Genomic DNA, 23,779 nt, shown 5'->3' with positions numbered 1-23,779 from the left:
ATTAGTTTGAATTTGAGGTTTTATTTACTAAATACTCAACACGCCGACATGGATTTGACATCGACAGCCTCATCTAGTGCTACAAAATAAAGCGAATTAGGTTGAACCTGCAAAAAAATGCATCAACTGTTCCTTTAAAATCCAGTAGATAAAAAATTAGCATCCACATGATCAGATCCAGATCCATATGGGAACCTCCATCTAATTGTGAAATTCTTTATTGTAAGAGTCAGAGCATGCGAGTAGCGAATGTTTACAAGCTTTTTTATTTGTTGTCTTTTCAGTGACACCTGACACTTGTGGTTTTCCTCCTGAGTGACTGTCGCCGCTCACCTGTGCTGTTTGTGCTTTTAGTTGTGTGAACGTCATAATCTTGTTTCAGTTTCTACAAATGAAGACGCTCGACGTTTGGTTGTGTTTAGTTTTGCGGCGGTCGAGGGAGCGTGCGTGTCCATTACTTGGATTACTCTTTGCATCTTGCAGCTGTTTAACCTGCGTTTTGTCTCCTAATCCCAGTAAGCAGCAGTCTGCGGTGTTCTGTTACACATGAAGAGGTTTTTATTTTCCTTCGGGCAGAAACAAAGGAGAACTGAGACGCTCCATTCGAGAGGCACCTGCCGCTTCGAGTGCAGGCGTCAGTTTTAGTTTGTTGTTTGGAGAAAAGCTTTGCTCATTGTTTGGCTGCATTTCTGCAAGAGTCTGCAGCGTTTGAGCCGGTAGAGGAGCTAAAAACAGCAGGTTTGTCCTGAGCAGGGGTCACAGGTAACGGAGTGAAGCTCTCCATGTTGAAGTCATTAAAGTTAAAATATTCAGAAGGGCCTTATTGGCCATATGGTTCTGATTGTAACAGTAAGATGCACTCAAATGTTCATCCTGTTAATAAGAACAGACTCTTTACTGTTTTCTCCCAGTTACTAACTTTAATAAAAATGCTTCATCTTTATAATTACATTAATTTTTCCTCTTTATATTTTCCACTTTCACAACGAAGGTCCATCAGGGATGAAAATTTTGTCATTTGTGGTCGTCAGTTTCTTACTGTATTTTTACAGAGTTGTAATTTATTTAAACAGTTGTTTACGTTAATGGTTGCTGTCGTTTTGTGTCTCGTTTCTGTCATGTTGAGTCTCATTTTTCTTTATGTCTTATTGGGTACGTTTTGTGGCCTTTCTGTAATTTTGTGTCTCTATTTTGTCACGTCTCGCTTTTCTTTTCACTTTTGCATCTCATTTTTGTTGCTCCGTTCCCCATTTTTGTCGTTTTGTGTCTCGATTTTGCCACGTTGTGTTTCCGTTTTTCTTTTCTGTCTCGTTTGTGTCGTCTTGTGTCTCATTTTTGTCGTTTTGTGTTTTGTTTTGTCTTCTTTTGTGTCTCCTTTCTGTAGTTCTGTCATGTTTTTGCCATGTTTTCTTTTTTTGCGACTCGTTCATGTGTTTCATCGTTTTGTATCTTGTTTGTGTCTTTTTTGGGTCCAATTTATTGTTCGGTTCACACCAATAACTGTTAACAGCAGCTTGTTCTTGTTTTTGAACAACGTGTCAGTCAGACTGTATTGTTGGAAAAACTGAACACTGCCGTTAGAGTTTGGCTGTATTTTTAGGGTCATTTATTAGGTGTCCATGTGGACAGTCTGCAGTGGTGTTCATGCACAATACGTAGATACAACTTACTGTGCATGTATTCAGTGGAGTCCTCCAACTGAACGTCTTCCATAAGAGTCCGCAGTAGGTTGTAGTTACATACTGTGTGAATGAGGGTCTGTGCAGGTTGTTGACCAACCAGATCCTGTAGAAACTGTAACACCGGTCTTAGACTTAGAGTTCCATTTCCACCTTTTGTTCACTTTCATTTTACTGTTTGGTTAAATTAAGGAAAATATTGTGCTTTGGTTGACATTTTCCCACAATACCAACACGTTGGAAGCAAAATTAGACGGGTGGGTTTGGGAAACCAGCGCGGTTTGTGTTGAAATACGACCTTTTCACAACATGTGTGAAGCCTCGCCGCTATTTTTGTGGTTACCGAGGTGATGAGTCCCAAATGATCTAGTATGTGATTGGTAAACTAGAGAATGCAATAAAATAAATGTGTTTAAAAATGCAGTTTGGCCGTATAGTGAGATAATTTGTGGGTGAAGTTTGGTGAAAGTGGCCCAGCTTTAAAGCTAACACTGCTAATGGAAACCAACTGGTGCGCTGCCAGTTTAAATCTAACCGACCAGTTCATTATTTTTTTATTCATTTCTTGTGGTTTCCTGCTCCTGCGTCTTCCTTTATCACTATATTTTGGTCCATTCACTTCTTCAGACAACACGTCTGTAGCATCACGTCAACGAACAGAATCCAGCTGCTGGAACACGCGATGATGTTTCCTCGCAGCCAGACTTTTCTTCGTCCGTATCAGTGTGGAGTCGTGTGTTTTCCTGTGTTCGTCCTCCGTGTGAACAAACCGGCGTCAGGATTTTGTCGAGCAGGTTTGGCAGCCGCCTGCTCTCCGCTGGACTCGGTGTTTTGCATGTGCTTTGTGTTGTGTTGTTTGTGTGACTCAGACAGAATGCAAAGCTGGTCACGAAAACACAGCACCTGTCGCTCCTCGCTTGTTCAGAGCGTCGGTCCTGACAAAGATCTGCCTGAAACGAATTACAACACTGGAGAGTCAGAATCACAGCAAGTCCTCACCTGCTGTGTTTTTATAAGCAGTTATTCCTCCTGCACGCACAACACACTCTTTACTTTCTCTCTTATTATTATTTTTTTATTATTGATGTAGTTTTATTTGATGTGATGAACTCGTAGAAAATAATGTGTGTTGACATTCTAGTGACTGCAGATTCTAGTAGCTGTAATAATTAATATGGGAGCATAAAGGTGTATGTACACAAAAAAACCTGTTAAAAAATGGTTAAAAAAAAAAAAAAAAATGTCAGCAAAGGTTCCAGAATATTTTTTTAAAAATTAAAAAATTGGTTGAATATTCGCATGTTAAAAAACCGTGAAAATAACAAAAAAATCTGTAAAATAAATTAAATTAAATCATAAAATAGAGGGAAAAAATGCAGTTTTAAATAAACTAAATTATGTGATTTTGTGGTCACATGTTATAAAAGTATAAATTACTCTTTGTGAAAAAAAATACAGATTTTTATTGTTGACATTATTTACAGTTTTTTGGTAAATCATTTCCTCAGGAACCATCCATCCACCCCAAGCTCCTCCCCTCACTGTAAAAAAACATTAATAGTTGTTAACTGTATTTTTATTTTATTTTATTTTATTTTTTAAACAATTTACAATTACTTGCCAGTTTTGGTAAATTACTGATAATATTTAGTAAAATCTGGGTAAAAAGTTTTAATTTATGTCATGACTGTAAAAAAAAGAAACAATAAACAAACAGGCAAGTACTGAAAATTTAACTATAATCAGACTGTAATCCAAATATAGCCTCAAATTTTAATGTGCCACAAATGTGTTAAATTTAAATGCCTTTGATATATCCAATGCCACAACATCACCACCAAAAGCACAGGTCAAAACTGTTTTTATAGTAAAGGGAGGAGGTTGGGGTGGATGGACGGTTCTTTGGAAAATGATTTACCATTTTCCAATGTTTAATATGCATAATTTTACTTTTAAATAATGAAAGATGTCTATAAAATGACTGTTTTTTTTGCTCATTTATATACCTTCATATAGAAATAAACAAATAATTTGTAATTTTAGTCTAATGCTGTAAAACTATTTACAGTGTTGGCATGTTTACACACTAAACATGTAAATAAATAGTTTTTTTTCTTTTGTTTTACTTTATTTTTTTTTGTATTTTACTTGACCGTGGAAATCTGTAAAATAACAGTAAAGGAGTGAAGGAGGTCGGGGTGGATGGAGGGGTCTAACGTCACCACCACTATGGGTAGAATATAAGTCTGACTTGAGGACACGGAAACGAGCATTTGGAAGCTAAGCTAGCTTAGCAAATGTAGGTTTTTGTGATGCTTTGACCTTCAGCCTCCTCAGATCTGGTTGATGACTGTAGGCTACAATGCTCGTGTTTTCTTTCAGAAGTCTGTCAAAAGAACGTCTACCGGCCTTTGCTTCCATTCGCTGTGCTGCATGCATGTTTAAAAGGTTTATCCAAAAGGTCCGACGCGATGAAATCATCCGTCAGTCTCTTAGCGAACACAATGCAAAAGCAAATAAACCCAAACGGAGTGAATTTGCAAATGTGCTCAGTGACGAAAGGAGGCCAGGAGGAAATTGAACGCTTTGTCTTGTTGCAGTTTAATCACAGTGGTGTAGTCGTCTGTAGGTGTTTCTCCCCCTCTGCTCTCCCCCTTTTGTCTTCTTCCATTCATCTCCGCTGACTCTCCGCTTTGTGCTCTTTTGTCGTCGGTTGACGTAATCGAGCTGAATGAATGTTTGAGTTTCTCCGCTCAAAAAAAACAAAAAAAAAAAAAAGGAAGAGGAAGAAGTCATTACGGGGGCGAACCGCCTCGACGCCGTTCCCTCGGCAACCCCCTCAGTGTGCATGTGTGTGTGTCGTATGTACGTGTTAGTGTGTGTTCGCTGCATTGTGGAGACCCATGTGGCCGCTCTTATCTGCAGAAAACAACACCGAGTCTCCGGCTAGGCTCCATGACGATGTTTTAAAACAGTTCGCGTGAATGTAAGTTATCCAAAAATGTCTTTGTTCAGTTTAATCAAATTCTAGGCAACTTGAAAATGTGACTATGTGGACTTTTGATGCTCAGAATGAATACATCTGGGTTGTTTCATCTCAAATCGTCTGGTTGCTTCTGCTCCATCATCTCCGATTTGTTTGAAACTTTCTTCATCATGCAATATGGATATTTAAAATGATACCTGTGAAAATTCAGATTGATATACTGAAAGTTTTCTGATAGAACCTTTGTTTAAAAATCACCCGTCGACCCACTTTCAGCAGGTTCACGTTGAAATTTGAGGCTGTTTGAACAACAATATTTCAGCAACTATTGAAGATGAAAACCTGGTTATAGTTATATTTGAAGAACCATTTTGAAACTCCAGAAGTCTACTTGGGTCAGACCATCGACCAATACTTTAGTTTTTGCGGTACAGCTTGTCAAATCTGCTCAATCGGTTGTTAAAGTTCAACAAGTTCTTTCCATTTCTGTGACTAAGTATTTCGTATTAAAACATATTCTACATATTTAGTTTAGTTTTATTGTGACCTGCAGCAACATGTGGTTCAGAAAACATCACTGGTTGACTTCTGGATTATCAGTGTTTTGGTAAATGTGACCTCAATCAGAGAATATTTGATCTACTTGTTCAATATTACCCTCTTGACGCCTGAAATTATTTCCAATTATTTTTTAAAAATTGCATCAACCGGCGCTATTTTGGCTGCATTTGGGAGCGGAAGCGGTTTGAAGAGAACTCACGACAATCGGTGTCGAGAGGCTACAGATTCTGAATCAACGACATGTTGAGAAATAACAGTGAAAAGTTCAGGTTTTTATCTTTAGTAGTTCCTCAGATGTTGTTGATCAAACAGCCTCAAGTTTAAATGTGAGAAAAAAACCTGCTGAAGTTTCACAAATATATTCATTATTAACATACTTAATTTATGCTATGAAAATGGAATGATCCATGTGTAAACTCGTCATGGTGCTAGACAAGATAGATCAGGTTCAGTGGAGGAGCTGATTTGCTATTTGGGTCACTGTAGTTTTTGTGGTGACAGGAAGACATCACCAAAACTGTCCGATTGGACGGGCAACAAAAGGTCACCTGTTCATAACCACATATTTACGACTCCCGGTTTGTTTAGAGGGCTTGGCTTATTTGTTAAAAGTCATTGTGAACATGAACTGGAGCAGAACTGAAAGGCAGCGATGTATCGACCAAAGGAATAAGTGTTGTTCTTCAGTCAGTGTTCTGATTTCAAAATGTTCTTTACAGAAGTCACGTCGTATCAGTCTCACATCAGTCAGTCTCTTTGTATTGTTACCGCCAGTTTCAATGGTTTTACCTTTGAGAAGTGTCTGTTACTTTGACTTGGTGGTTGGGTAAGAATAACACGGTCACGGTGAAACCAGCGGTTCAACAAGCATGTGCTTGTATGATGGCGTAAAAGTTAAGAAACTGCTGCTTTGCTTGTTTTTACTGCTGCTGCTGTGGTTCACGCTGTTTGAACTGGAAGACTTTATGCTTCCAAACAATGAATGATTGGATGAACTCATCCCACGTTGGACCTGGTGAACGGGTCCAGCTGCAGATTGTAGTGGTAGTTTTAATCAGGTTCTATCTTGCCGTAGCACTGCACAAAGATAAGTTTCCTGTAACTGGCTGTTTTTTTGATAAAAACGCACTTAGGAGACGAAGGTTCTTCAATGAAAAACCATCACAGGAGTAAGATTGTTTGCATTTTTCAGCGTAGTCTCCTTTAACTTCAGTGCACTTGGTCGACCGATGTTCAAGCTTTGCTCTTCCTTCATGGGAAGAGGTCACATCTTGGTGCTCCAGATGCTCCTCAATGACCTCATCATCAGTCTGAAAATGGCGCAATTGGGATTTTAGTTGGGAAACAGAAGTCAGATGGTGCAGGTTGGGTGATAGAAGGCTTTATGGTATACTGTTATACCCCAAAACTAGAGTTGCGCCCCTTGTTTTCCGGTAAGGCCGAGAACCTTCTGAAGTACCCTCGTACACAGTGTGGTACCCTTGACTCTTTTGAAGAGCAAATATCAGAGGAAGAAGATATTTTGTGTTCATGTTTTGTTCATGGTGATGGAACTGGTAGCCATAGAAGTCTCCATCTGTTGGTCATGTAAGGTTGTCTATGGAGAAAAGAACGGGATTTTTACTTCTGGAACCAGGGAGTTGCCCGAAATCGCTCCTCACACCTCAGGAACCCTGTTAGATATCACAGAACAGAACATAAACATGGAACGAGTTGGATATCGTCCAAAACAAGTCCTTCGGATGTTGTCAGGTACGACAGATGTCTAGTGGTGGGCACTTTGCTCCAGTATTTCTATTGAGGTTTGTGTTGCTTTATGTCTGTTGTTGTACCAGAACATCACAGAAACCGCTGTAGTGTCAATGACCTAAATCAAATATCTTCATTTGTCAGGAATTTAGTTTCAAGGTGGATTATTGACTGGGCAAAGTAGGCAAATGTCCAGATTTTCTAGTCCCCCAGAACCTCTTAAGTTCACTGTGTGTCTAATAATGTGTGTTAAAATCTATTTTTTTCTCTTTTTGTCAGTAAACTTTTATTTACCAGAGCTGTGTTTTATATAATGTCCCAGTAAATCATGTCCTCGGTGGTACTGTAGGACTGTGCACGCTGCAGAAACAGAGAGGCAGGACCGTGCTGCTAAGAGGGGTTAATCCAGCCACGTTTAATAACCTGGATTAGCTAAATGAGACATACTTGTTGGGTTACTAAAACACCGGGCTTGAGGGTTTATTCTTGATCTGACTAATCTGCTGTATTTGTCATTTTTAACCACCTGGACGCCTCTTGTTGGCAGCGTGCGACCATTATAGCTCCAGGTTTAGGCTGCATTTTGCCAGCTGGTGCAACAAACTCTTTCACATCAATCACCAGCACAAAAAGAGCATTGACATGTAAAAATAAAGCTAATCAAGGCATATTTATGTTATAAACCTCTTGCTTTTTGTTTGCGGTGTAGCAGAACAGATGCAGGATAATCAGAACAAACACCATCTTGCGTAGACAGTTCATTATATTTGGCTTTTCTTTTTCCATTTAAACGTCTTTGGAGTTTGTCTGTGAAGATTCTCAGTCATCCAGGTTGTGGTTGTTCAAGTAGATTAATTGTAGCAACTGCTTGAGTTCCTTGAAGACGTTCCACCTCTCATCCAAGAGTTCTGACTGATGAGTTGGGAGTTCCACATACTGATATCCTTAAGGAGCCATTAACACCTGCATATCAGAGTTTTCGGTTTCTTTGGATCAATATCTTCAATCTTTACAACTGAACAAATTATCATAACAACCAAACTAATTTTAGTTTGCTGGGATTCTGATGTTGCAGCCGTTTGAACCAAGGTCCTAGAAGTTCAGGTTTGTTCTGCTGGTTGGTGGATTTTTGTGACGTATTTTCTGCAAATTCCAACATATTTAGGGCTTTTTTTTTTGGCACCTTTCGCACATCCTCTTGGATTTAAAAAAAAGACAAACAGAGCAGGAAGTTCAGATGTGTGTTAGAGTAACTACCTGGTAAGTGTTGAACTCAGGTGAGGTCAGTAGCAGGTAAAATGTGCAACAGTGTGTGTGTGTGTGTGTGTGTGATGAGATGGAAAGTGGAATGCGACAACGCCGTCCCTCCCGTTCTGGTGATTTCTGGGTGTTCGCGGCTGCCTCGCATTCCTCTGACCAGCTCGACAGGTTTTCACTTTAATGGCCTTTTATCCGTGCACCTGTGTGTGTGTGTGTGTGTGTGTGTGTGTGTGCACGTGTGTGTTTTTGTGTGTGCTCCTGGTGTCTGCTGCATGAAGGCTGCAGCCGTGGAATGTCCTCGGTTAATAATATAAGCCTGGGCGTGTTGCTCTCTGCGTTTCTGAGTTATGTATTGTGAAGCGCGTTGGTTGTCTGCGTCTCTCAAAAGGATCGCGGCTTTCAATGGCTCCGCTGGGTGGAGGAGGGAGGAAGCAGCGCTAATTAGAGACAGAGATGTTTGTTAGCTGATGGCGACGGTGTTCTCATGTCAGAAGGTTGTCACTTGACGGTGACTCGAGTCCACTGGATCGCAAAATGATGAAGTGCAGGAGGTGCATGGAGCATTGGGTCAGTTGGTTTCATTCATTACGATGCAGATGTGACCATAAGTGTTGGTACACAGACGGGCTAAAACGTGGAATTAATGTCCACCCCATAAATCTGTGTTTTTATTCATTCTTTTATAATGTTTGACTTTAAAATTACACTTTTGTTTTTGTTTTATCTAAGAAAAAATTACCTTTATTTTACTGATACTTGCCTTTATTTGAGAGAAAAATTATAAATATTCAAGATGAGAAACTGCAAACAGCTTTTAAACACTTTCAATTTGACCTGTTTTGACATTTGGCAGCAGCAGAAACACCTCAAACGTCTTTTAGCCTGAAATTTGATGACTTTTCATAAAGTACCCCAAAACACACAAAACTTTAAATATTATGAAGTGTTGTGCTTGGCTGCAGGGTGGCGCAGTTGGTTAGCACTGTTGCCTCGCAATGAGAAGGTTGCCGGTTCCAGTCCAGAAACATGTTGAGGTTAATTGGTGATTGTAAATTGTCCGTAGGTGTGAATGTGAGTGTGCTTGGTTGTCTGTCTCTAAGTGTAGCCCTGTGATAGACTGGTTACCTGTCCAGGTGAACCTGCCTTCACCCTGAGTCAGCTGGGATAGACTCCAGCCCCCCATGACCCCAGTGAGGATTAAGGTGTAGAGATGATGGATGGATGTTATGCTATCGTGCAGGTGCTACAAGTCTTTGTCCACTGAGGCTGTTTTGGGTCAAATTTGACCCATTTAACCATTGAGATGGACTTTTGATCAACCAGTGTGGGTCCAATCCAGGAGAATGGTGGTTTTAGGGAATCTTGAAGCAGTGAATCTGTTCAGGCCGTGTTTTTTTATTCACGTTTTTAATGTGACGTTGGCTGTTTAGACATTTTAAATAGATCTGTAGTTTAAAATTTGGTATAAACACTTATTATGAGGGAATTCTTGACAGGAATTCTTCAGAAGTGACCCGAACCGCACTGTGAAAGCATAAAATATGAACAGTATATAAAAGGTTAAACATTGGTTGTTTCTTAGATGAAGTGTTGACAAGAAGTATTGTAACCAACAGTCATCAGCGTCACACAAAAACCTGAACTCTCCATGCTAAGCTAGCTTAGCTTTGACATGTTATTTCAGTATCCTTAAGTCGGATTTATATTCTACACATCATGGGTGTTTGATACATATCCTGGCATTAGAATAAGTTAAACAGAAGGAAACAACCCCTCCATCCACCCCAACCTCCTCCACTCCTTTACTGTTGAAAAAAAAAGCATTTACAAGCAGTTTTTGTGACGGTACTTATCTGATTCGTTTATTGCTGTTTTATTGATTTTTCCCATGTGTTGTTAAATTAAAGACAATATTTTGTGAAATTACAGAAAAAGTATTGATTTACATGTTGACTGTAAAAGAAGCCAAAAGTGTTTTTTTTTTTGTTGTTGTTGTTTTTGTTTTTTTTACAATGTGTGGCCATAAAATTACACAGTCTTACTATATTTAAATTATATTACAATATCATTATTTTACGATTATTTACCAGCATCTTCACAGTTTTCTACAGATTTTAAACATTACAGTCTTCAGCAGTATTTTACATATTTTTTCTGATCCCTTTGCTGTCAAAGTTTTGCTACTAAATTGCTAAGTTTCATTTTTTAAATTTACATGTCTACAGTATCTGCCTTCAAACTGAGCTAACAGTTTCCCCCCGTTTCCACTCTTTAAGCTAAGCTACGCTAAACTCGCCCTCCGTCCACGTCTTGAGTGAACGGATGCTGAATATCGGACTGTGGCTTTAAGACGTACAGTCAGTGGACAGTCATCTGAATGAACCAGTTCATCCAATCAGGCGTCTGTGAGCGTGCAGGTAGTTAAACAGGTGATTCACTGGCCTACATACGGAAACAGAAAGTCATCGTCTTTGTTTTCATTGTTCAGATTACAAAAGGACACACCGGAGGATTTCAGCTCTCAGGGTTTTGGTCACCTCTGACCTTCGACCATGCTCGCTGTTACTTACTGAGCGCGCTCCGTAGGCGGCTGTTTCATAAACGTTGAAACCGAGATGCAACGATGGTGAACAGAGCAGAGAACAGACATGCAGACCGTCCTGTTGTAACCAGTCCAACATGGTGCACTTTGGCGGTTATGGTGGTTGTAGATTAGATTATCATCGGGTTGCTTCACTTCCTCGTTGGTGGCTTTTAAATCGCCAAAAACACTCAACGTTTACTGCAGAGATTCCAAATTGTAAAACACACGTAAAAATCACGATCGCGTTTCCTGGGAGGCTTTTATTGTGAAGGAATGAAGTTTTGTTGATGCTAGCAGCTTGGAAATGACTGAAATAATTAGAAATTAAAAGTATATGATGGTATTTATGTTAAAAATAGCAACTCTGAGCAGCAGACCGGTGACCGTGACATGACTCAGGTGTTGTTTAGCCTTCATTAGGGATCCGCCTTTGTTTTGTTAAGACCCAGCCTGTTAAGTCATCACTTAAGTATTCATATTTAATTTGAATATTTATAGCACTGGCACGTGAAACCACTTCTCTAGATTTGGTGGATCACTTTATAAAAGACGGAACACCTTGCAGGAGGAGTAATGTTTGTATTTCCTGCCTCTCTTCTTCAGGGAGTTTGATCCCGGATACATCGAGGAGTTTGTCGCTTCACCTCCTTCCCTCACTGATCTTCCTCCTCCTCCTCCTCCTCCTCCTCCTCTGTCTCCTTCACTGCCACCACCAACACAACAACAACAACAAACACCTCCGTCATCCAATCACAGCAGACCATGTTCAGCAGTCCAGCTACGCATCAAAAACAGGTAGGAGACGCCTGAGACCCCCCCCGTCGGTCGACCGAGTGGTAGAACCCGATATTCTGGTCTTCAGTCTAAACGACAGTCTGTCAATAAAGGGTTTAGATGGTGGTTTCATTTATTTAAAACCCGAAAATGCAAAGTATTCCAGAGTCTGAGAGCATTTCTACGTTATTCTAGGGATCACTGAAGTTTCCTGGATGCTAACATGTAAAGTGTAGGCTAACGTTAGCGCCGCCGTGCTGCTAGATGGGATTTTTAAGAAATTTACAGCCCAACAGCTAAACTTGTTAAAGCCGGGGTAAGCAGGTTTAGGTTTTTATTTATTTACAAAGTCATTCTAAAGCCTCAACTAGAATGAACCCCCTTATTACAACATACAGAAGAAAAAATAATAATATGAAGCATCTCAAACACAAAACATCCTGAGAACACTTTTAACAACTTGCAAAATAGGACAACTTATATTTAGATTTAAAAAACAGAGAAATAAAGACGAGGATAAATGTCAACATGCTCAAAGAACCAAACAACAGAACTACTTACGTGAACCACTGAAATTTATTGAGCAGTTTTGTTGCTCTTCTGTTTTTTTGTTGGATTTTTTTTGTTTGTTTTTATAATTATTTTTTCATTCAGACTGGGGTTTGAAAACTGGCTTGTTTTTCCTTTTCTATCTCCCCCAGCTTTAACCGAAACAGTGTTTTCTTCACCCAACACGTTGACGTTTGTCGAACCGTCACCAACATGAAACCAGAGACGTCCAACCAAGTCGCGAAGCTAATGTTAGCATACTTAGCTTGAAACACAGCGAAGCTCGTCATTTTCAGCTCATTAATGCACTGTGTTGTTGTTTTTTGCACATCTCAAGTTGTTTACGTCACATGTTTTGCAAATTTACACGTTGTCAGACAAAAAAAATGCACATTTGCACATTCCTGCACTTTGGTAATCACTCAGAACTCCCTGGAGTTGCTGCTCTTGCTTTTTATTTGACATGTAACACTTGATTTCTTTGTAAAATCTTAAATCTCAACCCATAATTCTGACGATAAATGCTAATTGGTTAAACTTTGAGAGATCAAAAAGCCGTTTTTTCTGTCCTGGAGTGGTCTTCTCCTCTTTAACATCGCTTTTGATGATGTAAAAGTCACCACACTGGCATGTTGTTTAATTTCCTACATGCTCATAAAACTGGAATTGTTGAAGTTGTTTTCATGCACTCTGGGTTGCTGTTGAAGCCGTTGGATGCTACATGGCATTGGAAAGACTACAACACAGCCTTATATCCGGCTGTAATCAAGCACTACATCAACAATTACTAATAATTTGGACTACCACCATCGTTTTAAACTGCATGTGAACCGTAGCAGCAGCAACAAAGAGGCCGGACTCAGGAAATGTTTAATCATGCACTGAATTATTCGATAAATCAGCACCGTTAAGAACAGTTTAAAAAGGAAGCCTAAAAGTAAAAGCAGGACAGTGTGATGGAGTTTCACTGTTTGCAGCCGCTGTGTCGCTGACTTGCATTTCCTCTCCGATATTTGACATCGGTTCCTTCCGGTGTTGATAAATCCTATTTATTTTCCCAAACGTTGGTCGGTGGGACGCTGTTGAAACAGGAAGTGATGTCAGATCAGTGTCGGCGCCGCCGTCAGCTGAGGAGGTCTTCACCTCTGCTGTCGGGACGTCCTGCCTGCGTTTCCTCTGTTTGAGTGTGATTTATCGCCTCGTCCTGTTGTGCGTTTGTGACCGAGGGCTCGAACTCGACGGGAAAACAAACTGGGTTTTCGTTGGTTGCTATGGTAACCGCCGACCAGTGTTTTGTTGTTTTGTTTTTTTTCCCGTGTCCTCGTCAGCTGCATCACCACGGCCTCGTACAGCTGTTGGTTATGCAACACTTTCTGCAAAACGGGTCATCATTTCTTTCTGCTCTGCAAAAGATGCGATTATTGTTTGTTCTTAGACGCCATGTCCATCATTTTGTTGTTTTATTTCCAAAACTCAGCCTCTCATATTAAGAGTATAATTCAGAACTTTGGCATCTTCACCAGAATTTAAATAAAGTTCTGTTCATTTGAACAATAATTTAGGAGTAGGAAGAGATCACAGCCATAGTATTTGAATAAGTTATCGCTGTATATTGGAGGCAAATCCCGTGTTTCTTGTATTTTAATAAGCTGTCCTGCTGCTAAGCTGCATTGTTTTATCGTGAGAGTTGTTTTTTTTAAATATTTAGTCTATCTTCATTTCTGTAAATGGGCTGGACAACATTTTACTCTCAAACTCTGAAATAAAATATTTATGCACAACAGAAACAACCTTTTCGAGTTGTGAGATCTTCTAAAGAAACTGTGTTCAACCAACACACTATAATCACTGAGAGGAATTAGTTTATCCTCTAGAGTCAATCATATTCTAAATTACCAATTACTAAGTTTTATTTCTCTAAAAGGCTTGAAATCCAAACTTGTCGGTGGAATAAAGACAAGTCGCTGTCCTTTTGGTTTGTTTTTTTTAACACGCTCTGTTCCCAAGCTAGTCGCTAACATTGTCCTTCTGAAACTTGGTCCACGGTTGATGGTGCACAGAGCTGTTGTTGTTGTTGTTGTTGTTGTTGTTGTTGTTGCTGAAAACAGCTGCAAGAAAACCTGTGAGAGCCGAGAGAGTGAACCAGAACATTTACAAAACCAGAACAACGAGCTCATGCGAACTGAAGTGCAGAATCAGTCGGGTAGTTATTCGTCTCACTAAAAGCCGTAACTTTAATGTTTGCATGTGAATTTGATTTTTTTTTTTTTTTTGTTTACTTAAAAATATTGCTTAATGCAGCTTTAACCAGGTGGAACAAAGTGACTAAAGAAAAACAAAAAGACGTAAACAAACCAGACAGTTTCCTAAAATATGCACCGTTTTCTGTCTCCTTCTTTGCAGTTCTTGGTGGAATCATTCTACATTTTCTCTTTAAGGTTTTATTAGACGCTGCTTTGTTGGTTTCAAGCCAGTTAGCGGCGTCTCTGCTGAGTATGACTTTAGTCTGGATTAACTTAGCTTAAACACAAAATAATAGTGACTCAGAAGGTGTTTTTAGTCATCCAGTGTGATTTTTTACAGTTCCAGTTTTATTGCATGAATTTAGTTATTACTAGACTTTTATTGTGTCTTTGAGCAGAAGCTGTGATTATTGAACCACTCTGATAAAACTCTAACAAAGTGAGACGTCCTTTTGTGTTGACTTTGTGAAAGAAAACAGCAGGTGGTCAAATAATAATTTAGGAAACAGGGTTGCTGCGGTTTCTTTCAAGCTTTTCATTAAAAAAAATAAATATAAAATCACAGGATTTTGCGATGACAGAATAAGTTGTGAGCGGGTTACCGTTCCCCTCTCTGCCTCCATACGCTCTATAAATACTGACGCTGAGCTGAAGCCAGTTTCATCCTAATATGGAGGTCAGATCCAGGAAGTGTTGCGAGTTTGTGGGTGCAACGACCACCGCGGCCTCCAGGGGGAGCTAGTGCAACTGCAGACCAGCCTGTATTAAACTCAGCTTTGGTGTCTGTCGTTATAGAGAACCAACACATGTGCAACACTTTCATGGAGGCCAGGTTTCAGGTTTGAGCAACAACATGTTTGCAGGTGACTTCAACAACAGAGTCATTAAAATGTCCCGTCCTCGTTGGTCCCGTAGATAAACAGGCAGAATGACTCCATTCTCCCACAATTCCCTGGACTCTGGGTGGTTATCAGATACCAGCGAGTGGAAAGGGGGAGGCTGTCTCTTTTTCGTCATCCCAAAAAACAGGAAGCGGGCCATCAGAGCCCCATGAGGCTGGGTGTTCATCTGGAGAGGACACACCGATTCTCAGACTCCTTCTTTCCTTTCCTACCTCCTATGAATCCTCACCCGCTCCTCTCCCTTCGCCTCCCATCTTTCCTTTCTTTTCCTTTCCTTTGCGTTCCATTTCACTCCTCTTTCGTCCTTGCGTGTTTCTTCGGTTGGATCACCGCATTTTTCTGAAACGACATCATCACATAGTTGCGCAAAACACACACACACACACACACACACACACTGTAGCACAAACAAACTCCCTTAAACACACACACACGCACAGTTTAAGTCTGGTTACTTCCTGCTTTAAGCTGTCAATCACGCAGCATCCAATCCTGGGTTTTGACTTCCGGTGGTGGGCGTGGCTACGCTGTGGTTTGCTCTGTGGCCTGTTCACATCGTGTTTATGCAGGTTTTAGTCAAGTGTTAGCGGACATTGTAGCATTAGCATCTGTACTGTTGTCATAGTTACCTGCAGCTTAATGTGTCTTACGGCTGAAGTGTTCATCAGATTGATGCTTGAGGTTTAACAGGCACCTGACAGCCTATCAGAGAGCAGGATGCAGAGGTTGGACAGGTGCTCAAGCAAGAGGCCTTTAAAGGGTTTCTGGAGGTTCCTGCAGACTCCTGAGATCCTTGAAGAGCTTTCACTGGTTCTAAAAGGGTTTTTAGAGGTCCTTCAAGATGTTCTGTATGTCTTAAAAACCTTCCAGGGGCAAACACAAGGCCTTATATTTATGTACGGTGCTGTTTTTTGGGGGGGAAATAGTCTTAACTCTGGAGTCAGTACTTCTGAACAGTTCTGAAAGCGACTCAGTGACGCTTTTTCAACATCAAATGCCTTTTTTTAAAAAATAGCATCAGTTTTTGCCTCTCAAACAACATTAAACACAACATCTTGGTTCCCTCCACTGTTGTTTCTCTGAGTCCCGTCATAAGTCTGGTGGATCCTACGCCTCAGTGGAAGCAGAAAGACTAAAAGGACCGATTAGGGTTCCTGTAAATGTTCGAGCCAGACCAGGATTCCTGCAGCCTGAAGAAGAGGTTTCTTTTTGGTGCCAGGTGTCTACGAATGCACCAGAAGTCCTTAAATTCTCCTCAAGTGTGTTGCAAGGGTTCTTGAGTGAGTAGCATCGAGTGTAGAATCATTGTTGTTGTAGTTTCCTGCAGTTTAATAGAATGATATCCAGTTTCTTACAGACACTGGAGGTTCAAGGGTACGAGCATTACATAAGGAGGTTCTCGGAGTCCTTGTCGGGGCTCCAGGGGTGCCCTATGAGTAGAATAGCTTCTAACTTGAGCCCAGTTTTGGCTTTCTGTGACTGCAAAGATATGCGTGAAGTAAACTACGTCTGTGAGGGTCTGCACATGTTGCTCAAAACAAATGTTCGTTTAAAGGAGCGACTGTACGAGGTCATCCACACCTGAGTCACTTAAAGAGCTGTAACTGACGCTGGAGGTGTTTTGATTTGCACGTGTTCCAATTAAACACAGCAGGACGTTCTGAATACTCCAGATATCCTGCGCTGTGACCACCCACTGTGCTCGACAACAGTTTCATTTGTAAGTAGCAGCTACAATATACCCTGTCCTAATTGCCCCGTGTGTTTTTCTGTGTTGATATGAGCGGCAGACGAACAAAACTACGCATGCATTCCCCTTTTAACGTCCGCATTTGTCTGCATGAACTGGCACTGAGGCGTCTTTAAAAGAGCTGGAGGTGTTTTGATTTGCTTGGTGGGAAGTTCTAAACTCTCCAGATATCTTCTGCTATGTTCGCCCGCTGGCCTTCAACTCCCAAACGTGATTCTACCAGACACCTGCCAGCCAATCAGGGAGCAGGAGTAGCAGCATACCAGTGGATAAAAAACACTCCCACGTGCACACACCCAGTTTTAACACATGCAGGCTTTCATCATCCCAAACACACATATTTAACATTTCACATGTACGTCTTAACACCCTTAAAGCCCACATACGTGGATACTGGTGGTCCACACTGCTGCCCTCCTCTTTCTCTCTCTCCAATTTTGGTTTTCCTGGGCAGATCAGAAAGATGATTATTATGGGCTGGAGCAGTTTCCCACAGCAACAGATAAGGTCTCCGTTGAGAAAGACACACCCTGCACACACACACATGTTCAGAGGAAAGCAGAAGACAGTTTGAATCGGACTGTGTCGATACAAACGCTCTCTTTTTCTTCATCGGTTTGTCCGTGTTTTTGAAACACAAGTTAAAATCTTTAGTGATTTGAATGCAGTGTTTGGTTTTAATGGGTTTAGATTTCCTGGGTTTTGCTGAATGTAGAGTTCAAAGCAGGACTTTTGAGAACCTACATGAAGTCGCTGCTCAGACAAACAGCACCACTGCGTTTTGCTGCTACTCCCACAACATCGCATCTTCACCTGTGTTTCTTTAAGATATAATTAAATCAATCAGTGTTTGAAAGTGGATTTTTCTTTCCTTGGATGGAGCCTGAAGCTTTCGCTGTACAAATACTACAACATTTATTACATTAGACATTACAAATAAGTGTCTGCAGTGCATCGATTTAATCTCTCCAATGAGTGTTAGCGGACAGAAATAACCCGTGCAGTTCCTCATGACTCCATACTGCGTCTACTTCTGTCTGATATTTACATGTTGCCGGTAGCTCAGATTATGGACAACATCATAACTTTGTAGGCGACACCCAAATATATGGATTTATAGGAATTTTCTTCAAGTTGTAAAATCTGTATTGCTGCTATTTTTTTTATACCTGTGGCTAATAGACCAGACCAGAATACTTAACGGGGATGGCTGGTTATTATCTGTAATTACTGAAGGTATGTTCACATTTAATCAACCTGAACATAACACACTTACATCTGTGTGTGTATATGTTCGTACAAAACTGAGGCTTTAAAGTATAGAGATGTCTGCAAAACTGAAAAAGAGGTTCGTCTGTCTCTGCAGCCTCAAGGCAAAACGTTGAGTGAATTTTTTGCCAGAACAAAGCGTTGAGGGTCAGTGTGGCCTCGACACCCGATTCAGACGCTACAAAGGGGAGAGGATTTCCTCGCCGTCTCATCATCCGTCTCCCTCTGTGATCTCAGATACATCTGACGATGTTCCCATGACACATGACTCCCAGGAACCCAGTCGTAGGCACCTGCTGTCGGACTGGGAGGAGCTACACCTTCACTCAGCTCAATAGATTCAACCAGCTTCTTCTTCTGGATCAGTTTCACATTTGTCATCCTGAGTTGGTTGAAGAGGTTCTTACGTAACTATCAGCTGCCTGGAAGAGATTAGAGTCTTCATAAAGGAAGCATGAAGTTCCAGGAACCTACCAAATGTATTTAAGGAGGTTACAGTGGTCCTGATGGAAGCCTGGAGTCCTCAAGTGGATTTTCAAATTTTCTTGAGAAACGACCACAAGGATGCTCACACTGACCTCAACAGAGCTCTGGTGTCATGGAGATAATTGCATTTGTCTGTGGAGAATTATGAGGTTCTTGAGTGGGTTCGGGTGTCATTAACAAATAAAAAAAATATTTCTAAGGAGGTTTAAATGGTTCATGAGGAAGTTGCAGGAGTCCCAGAGGAGATTCCAGTGGTATCTGAGGATACGTAGAGACCTTTAACGGGTTCCAGGGAACCTTGAGTAGGTACTAGATGTTTGTAAGGAGACTGAACTGGTTCTTGACGAGGTGTGATGTGACTTTAAGGGAATTCTTTAACCCTATAACCGGCTGTATTTTGAATGGGATCGGCCCATTCTAAATTATTATTTGAAAGCATGGTGTGATGGTGTAAACTAGCTACAGCAGCAGCAGTAGTTTCTTCCTCTGTTGTATAAGTGCCAACACTGCGGATCGTTTTTTAAATTTTTTTCCTTTTTTTCCGGGGTTGCTTCTTTGTTGATTCCTTGGTTGCTTTCCGGTTTTTTTTTGCTTTTTTTTTTGTAAAAAATTGGGTCAGTGTTATGGGTGAAGGTGCTTTAAGGTTTTCAGGAAGTTTCTAAGGTTCCTGAAGAGCTTATGGGGGCCTTTATGCCTCCAAACTGTTGGTTAGCTTCTTGATACTCAACAATGCAAAGGTTTTTTTCTACAAATATTAAATGCAATGGTCGATGAACTCTTTTGAAGGCCCCTTTAGCAGAGCGATGCTGACTAATAGGTGCTACTCATGCTGACAACTGTTGGTGTTATCTTTCAAGAACCTGTTACAGGATTATCTGACATTACTGTCAGAAAGATAAAGTTATAAAAATACAAGATACTACTGCAACAAGTTCATGCTTACTTAGTTTTCCTTTCATTTTCACAGTAAAAACTAGACTAAGAGTTGGTTTATCATGTCTCTGGGCTGCGTTTATGCAATACTTTTAGCATGCTAACGTAATACACTGACGGTTAGCAGGTATTTTTTAGCCAGTTCATCATCTTTGTTAAGCTTATTAGCGTGCTAAAAATTTCTGTAATTGGAATGTCAATTGTTTTGACCTAATGATGGCACAAAAGAGAGTGAATTGCCAAAGTCCTCATCCTCTTGTAACCATGAAAAAGATTCCAGCATGCTAGCATAGTCACAGTGACAATGCTAACATATTATACAGACATTTAGCAGGTATCACCAGTGCTAATTAGCAAATGCTAGCATGCTAATTAACAAACATTACATCAGATGCTAACATTACGATGACCTTCAGTGGATAGCGAATGTCTGGATTCATCCTCTGAGACCCATGCTAACCTGTGCTAACATGCGCTTCCATGCTCACAGTGGCAACGCTAGCACTGTGTACAGATAATTAGCAGGTATTATTCAGGCATTTCCTTTGTTATGCTTATTAGCGTGCTAACATTTGCTAATTTGCACCTAGCACGCAATGCATCTGACGGTAATTGGAATGTCATTAGCTTTGACCTAATCATGACACAAAAGAAACAGTCATGCGATCGCTCAAGTCTGTAAGATTCATCCTCTGGGGAACATACATGACTCAAAACAATTTCCAAGCCATCGATGCGATAGCTGTTGAGATATTTTAGCCTGGACCGAAGCGGTAGACGCCGCTCACGTGGATAAAATTAATACTTATAATCAGATTATCTCTTGATAACTGACCTCGCTTCACTAATAACTTTTCCAGTTTTTCCGGCAACTTGCTAAACTGTAATCAGCGATAACCTCTGTCCAGACGTCTCGCTGTGTTTTTGGACTCCAGCCCTTATGACAGTGATAATCTAACAGTCAATAATAATCAGGTCATTGTTCGCTGTGGAGCCACATGCTGCATCATGAGACGTCTTCTCACCCGGCGGCTTCCAAATCCATTTCTGCTGCTGTTTCCAACAACTCTCCCTCCCTGCTTCTGTTAATCTGTCCTCCCTCGTCCTCCTCCCTTCCTCTCTCACCTTTGCTTCTGTCCTAAAGTTAGTTTTTATTTTCGTTTCTGGGATGTGAAACAGGAAAGTTCCTTCTCTCGTCCTCCTGTTTTCATGCTCCCTCTCCTTTATCTGCTGCTTTATTTCCCTCCTCCTACCATCTCTCTATCGTTGCTTCGTTCCTCGGTATCTCCACCTTAACGATCTAACCAAACTTATCTCCCTCCCTTTCTCGCGACTCGCTTTTTCTCACCCTTCCTCCCCCATTTTTTCCCTCTGTCCTCTCTCTTTTTCTTCTCAGTGTGTCTCTCCCACATCAACAGCTACCGTCCGGACCGAGCTGTGCCGAGGATGTTTACTTCATGCGTTTATCGTACGGCGGCCTAATGACGCTTAATTGCTTCATTTGCTTAACGAGCTGGAGGCAGCGAGACTCGACCCGGCCGGCCAGCATCAGACCGGAGCAAAGATCTGACGGTGGCAGAGACAGGATCGGTCGAGGCGAGACTCTTTACCGGATTTTTGATGGAATAGAGGAGTGGATGAATGTAGAGAAATCAGCAGAGAGTGGACTGGATCATTACAGATGCATTTGATGAGAAACAGGGTGTGAATTTGTTAGTTTTGTTAGATTCTAGTCCTGGGAAAATGTTTTTGTAGGTCTTGAAAAGCATGTAAGTTGGGAATAGAGTAGAGTTTAGTAGAAATAGGTTTGTTTGCAGTGTGTTAGAAGGAACCACATCAAAGATCTCTGAGGAACAAAGACTAAAGGGTGTGGAAATGGAACTTTCTGGGACTTTCTAAAAGAAGCAACAAGACAAGTGGGGAGGTTCTGAGCAGAAAGCAGGAGAGAAGACAGTAGAATAAATCCAACTCTTAACTCGAGGCCATGGAGTTGTTGGAAGCGTTCTACCGCAGGAAGCTCAGGAAGAAGCAGAAGAAATCGGAGCTGGGTCGGTCGGACGGGGCGCTGTGTCGGTCGCCGTCGGAGGCCAGCGTCAACGGCCTGGCGACCGGCCTCATCTCCAAAGTCCTCAGGTTCACCTCCAGGTAAAACACGAGACTTACTCAGTCAGAGACAAACGCTCACGAAAAGAGGTCCAGATTTAGGTTTTGTTCCAGGTCAAGACTGCAGAGTGATGCCAAAATTATGCTGAAACAACAGCAGCACTACTTATATAGTTTTGACAAAAAATTAACTGCACAACAATAATACTGGCAGCACAAATATGTTTGACTAGTTTAAAATATTAGAAACAAGAAAACCATTGTAGATGTTTCCATTTTCTAGTGACTCGTGATATTTATGAGGGGAAAATGAAGCTTGGACATGATATTTAGGACTTTTAGGATTCAAGCATAAACCTGGTGACTAAAGCATGACATTTGAAATTTGGAAATGTAACATTGAGATGACCTTGATGGCTGGGATGTGATGTTTTTGGTTTAGGCTTGACACTTAAGTATTGGACAGAACCTTCTTGACCCCTGGACACGACCATAAAGTCTTGTAGACATTTGTGACTTAGATGAAACCTTTAAGATTCTGACTTGACATTTGTAACTTGGACATAACAATGAACACTGACTTGAACGTAACATTTAAGCTTTACATTTGTAACTTCGAGTTGCACGGTGGCCTGTTGGTTAGCACCGTTGCCTCGTAGCTAGAACATCCCCGGTTCGTGTCCCAGTTAGGATCTTTCTGTTTGGAGTTTGCATGTTCGACCCGTGCAGCGTCGGTTCTCTCTGGGTTCCTTGTCTTTCCCCGACAGTCCAGAAACATGCTGAGGTTAATTGGTGATTCTAAATTGTCTGTAGGTGTGAATGTGAGCCCTGTGTAGCCCTGTGATAGACTGGCGACCTGTCCAGCTGAACCTGCCTTTGCCCTGAGTTGGCTGAGACAGGGACCCTTATGAGGATTAAGTGGTGTATAGATAATGGATGGATGGATTAGTGACTTGGACATGACTTCAGTTCAGACTCAATCATAACCTTGATGACCTAAGGACATCACACTTGTCAATGACTTTTTTGACTTGGACAAAACCTTTAGCACTCTGACTTGACATTGGTGACTTGGACATGACATTTGACACTCCAACTGCTTGGACACAGTCTCAGTAACTTGACTGTACTAACATGGGCAGGACATTCATGACACTCTTACATAAGCTGGGGTGACTTGAACTCAACATTTAAGACTTGTAGATGGCATCAGTGGCTTGGATTTAACCCTGGTATTTCAGACATGGTGCCAATGACTTGTACATAACTTCAGCAACTAGAACCAGGTGTTTTTAACGCGGACATCAGACACAACTTCATGAATTTAGACATGACTTTGGTAACTCGGGCTGGACATTTATGACTTGTATCTCACATTTACGACTCAGACACAACCTTGGTGACCTACAGATGTGACATTTGAAACTTGTACATCACCTCAGTGTCTTGGACAGAGTCTTAGTGTCTCTCTCAGTGACTTGAACTTGACATTGACGCATCCTGCAAATGACACTGTCAGCGATCACAAAACCTCAGTGAGGTGAACTTTAATCAGTTCCTGTTCTATTGTGAGCACAGAGCTGAAGAGTACAAAAAGACGCTTTATCAGACTTTAAAATCAGACTTGAATCTGAAACACAAGTCAAAATAAGCCACAGTGCACTCGAGCCGGTCCTCCCAGAGTTAACGGAGAGAATATCTGTCTAAGTGCAACAGCGATGATAAAGTGTTGAGGTATTCCAGCCACGTCCTGTCATTACCCAGGTTCCTTTGGTTCAGGCTTTCATGTCTGTGCCTCCTACTTAGTCCGATAAAATCACTTCCTGTTTATCTCTGAGCATAAATACAGAGCAGCGGGATATGTCAAATATCACGAGGATAGCTGCTGCGCTCGCCAACGTCTCCGTTATCACCGCTGGTTTGATAACACGTTCAGAATGTCATGATGTGA

At 41.1% G+C, this 23,779-nt stretch overlaps 1 protein-coding gene across 2 annotated transcripts in view; it reads left to right on the top strand.

Moving 5' to 3' along the window:
- shroom3 (shroom family member 3) overlaps positions 1-23,779 on the top strand; it is a 75,241-nt gene that overhangs the window by 16,972 nt on the left and 34,490 nt on the right. The window contains exon 3 of one of the 2 annotated variants that reach the window (XM_008303464.1): positions 11,423-11,614. In XM_008303464.1, the coding sequence (XP_008301686.1) occupies positions 11,423-11,614 (192 nt within the window). Of the gene's footprint in view, positions 1-11,422; positions 11,615-21,125; positions 21,871-23,779 lie in introns of those variants that run through there. The other variant, XM_008303465.1, reaches the window with a different exon arrangement.

The sequence above is a fragment of the Stegastes partitus genome, unplaced genomic scaffold (assembly GCF_000690725.1).
Source record: "Stegastes partitus isolate 25-593 unplaced genomic scaffold, Stegastes_partitus-1.0.2 Scaffold2012, whole genome shotgun sequence".
In the NCBI taxonomy this organism is placed as follows: Eukaryota; Metazoa; Chordata; class Actinopteri; family Pomacentridae; genus Stegastes; species Stegastes partitus.
Note: the sequence above shows the minus strand (reverse complement) of the source record. Positions and strands in the feature narration are given on the sequence as shown.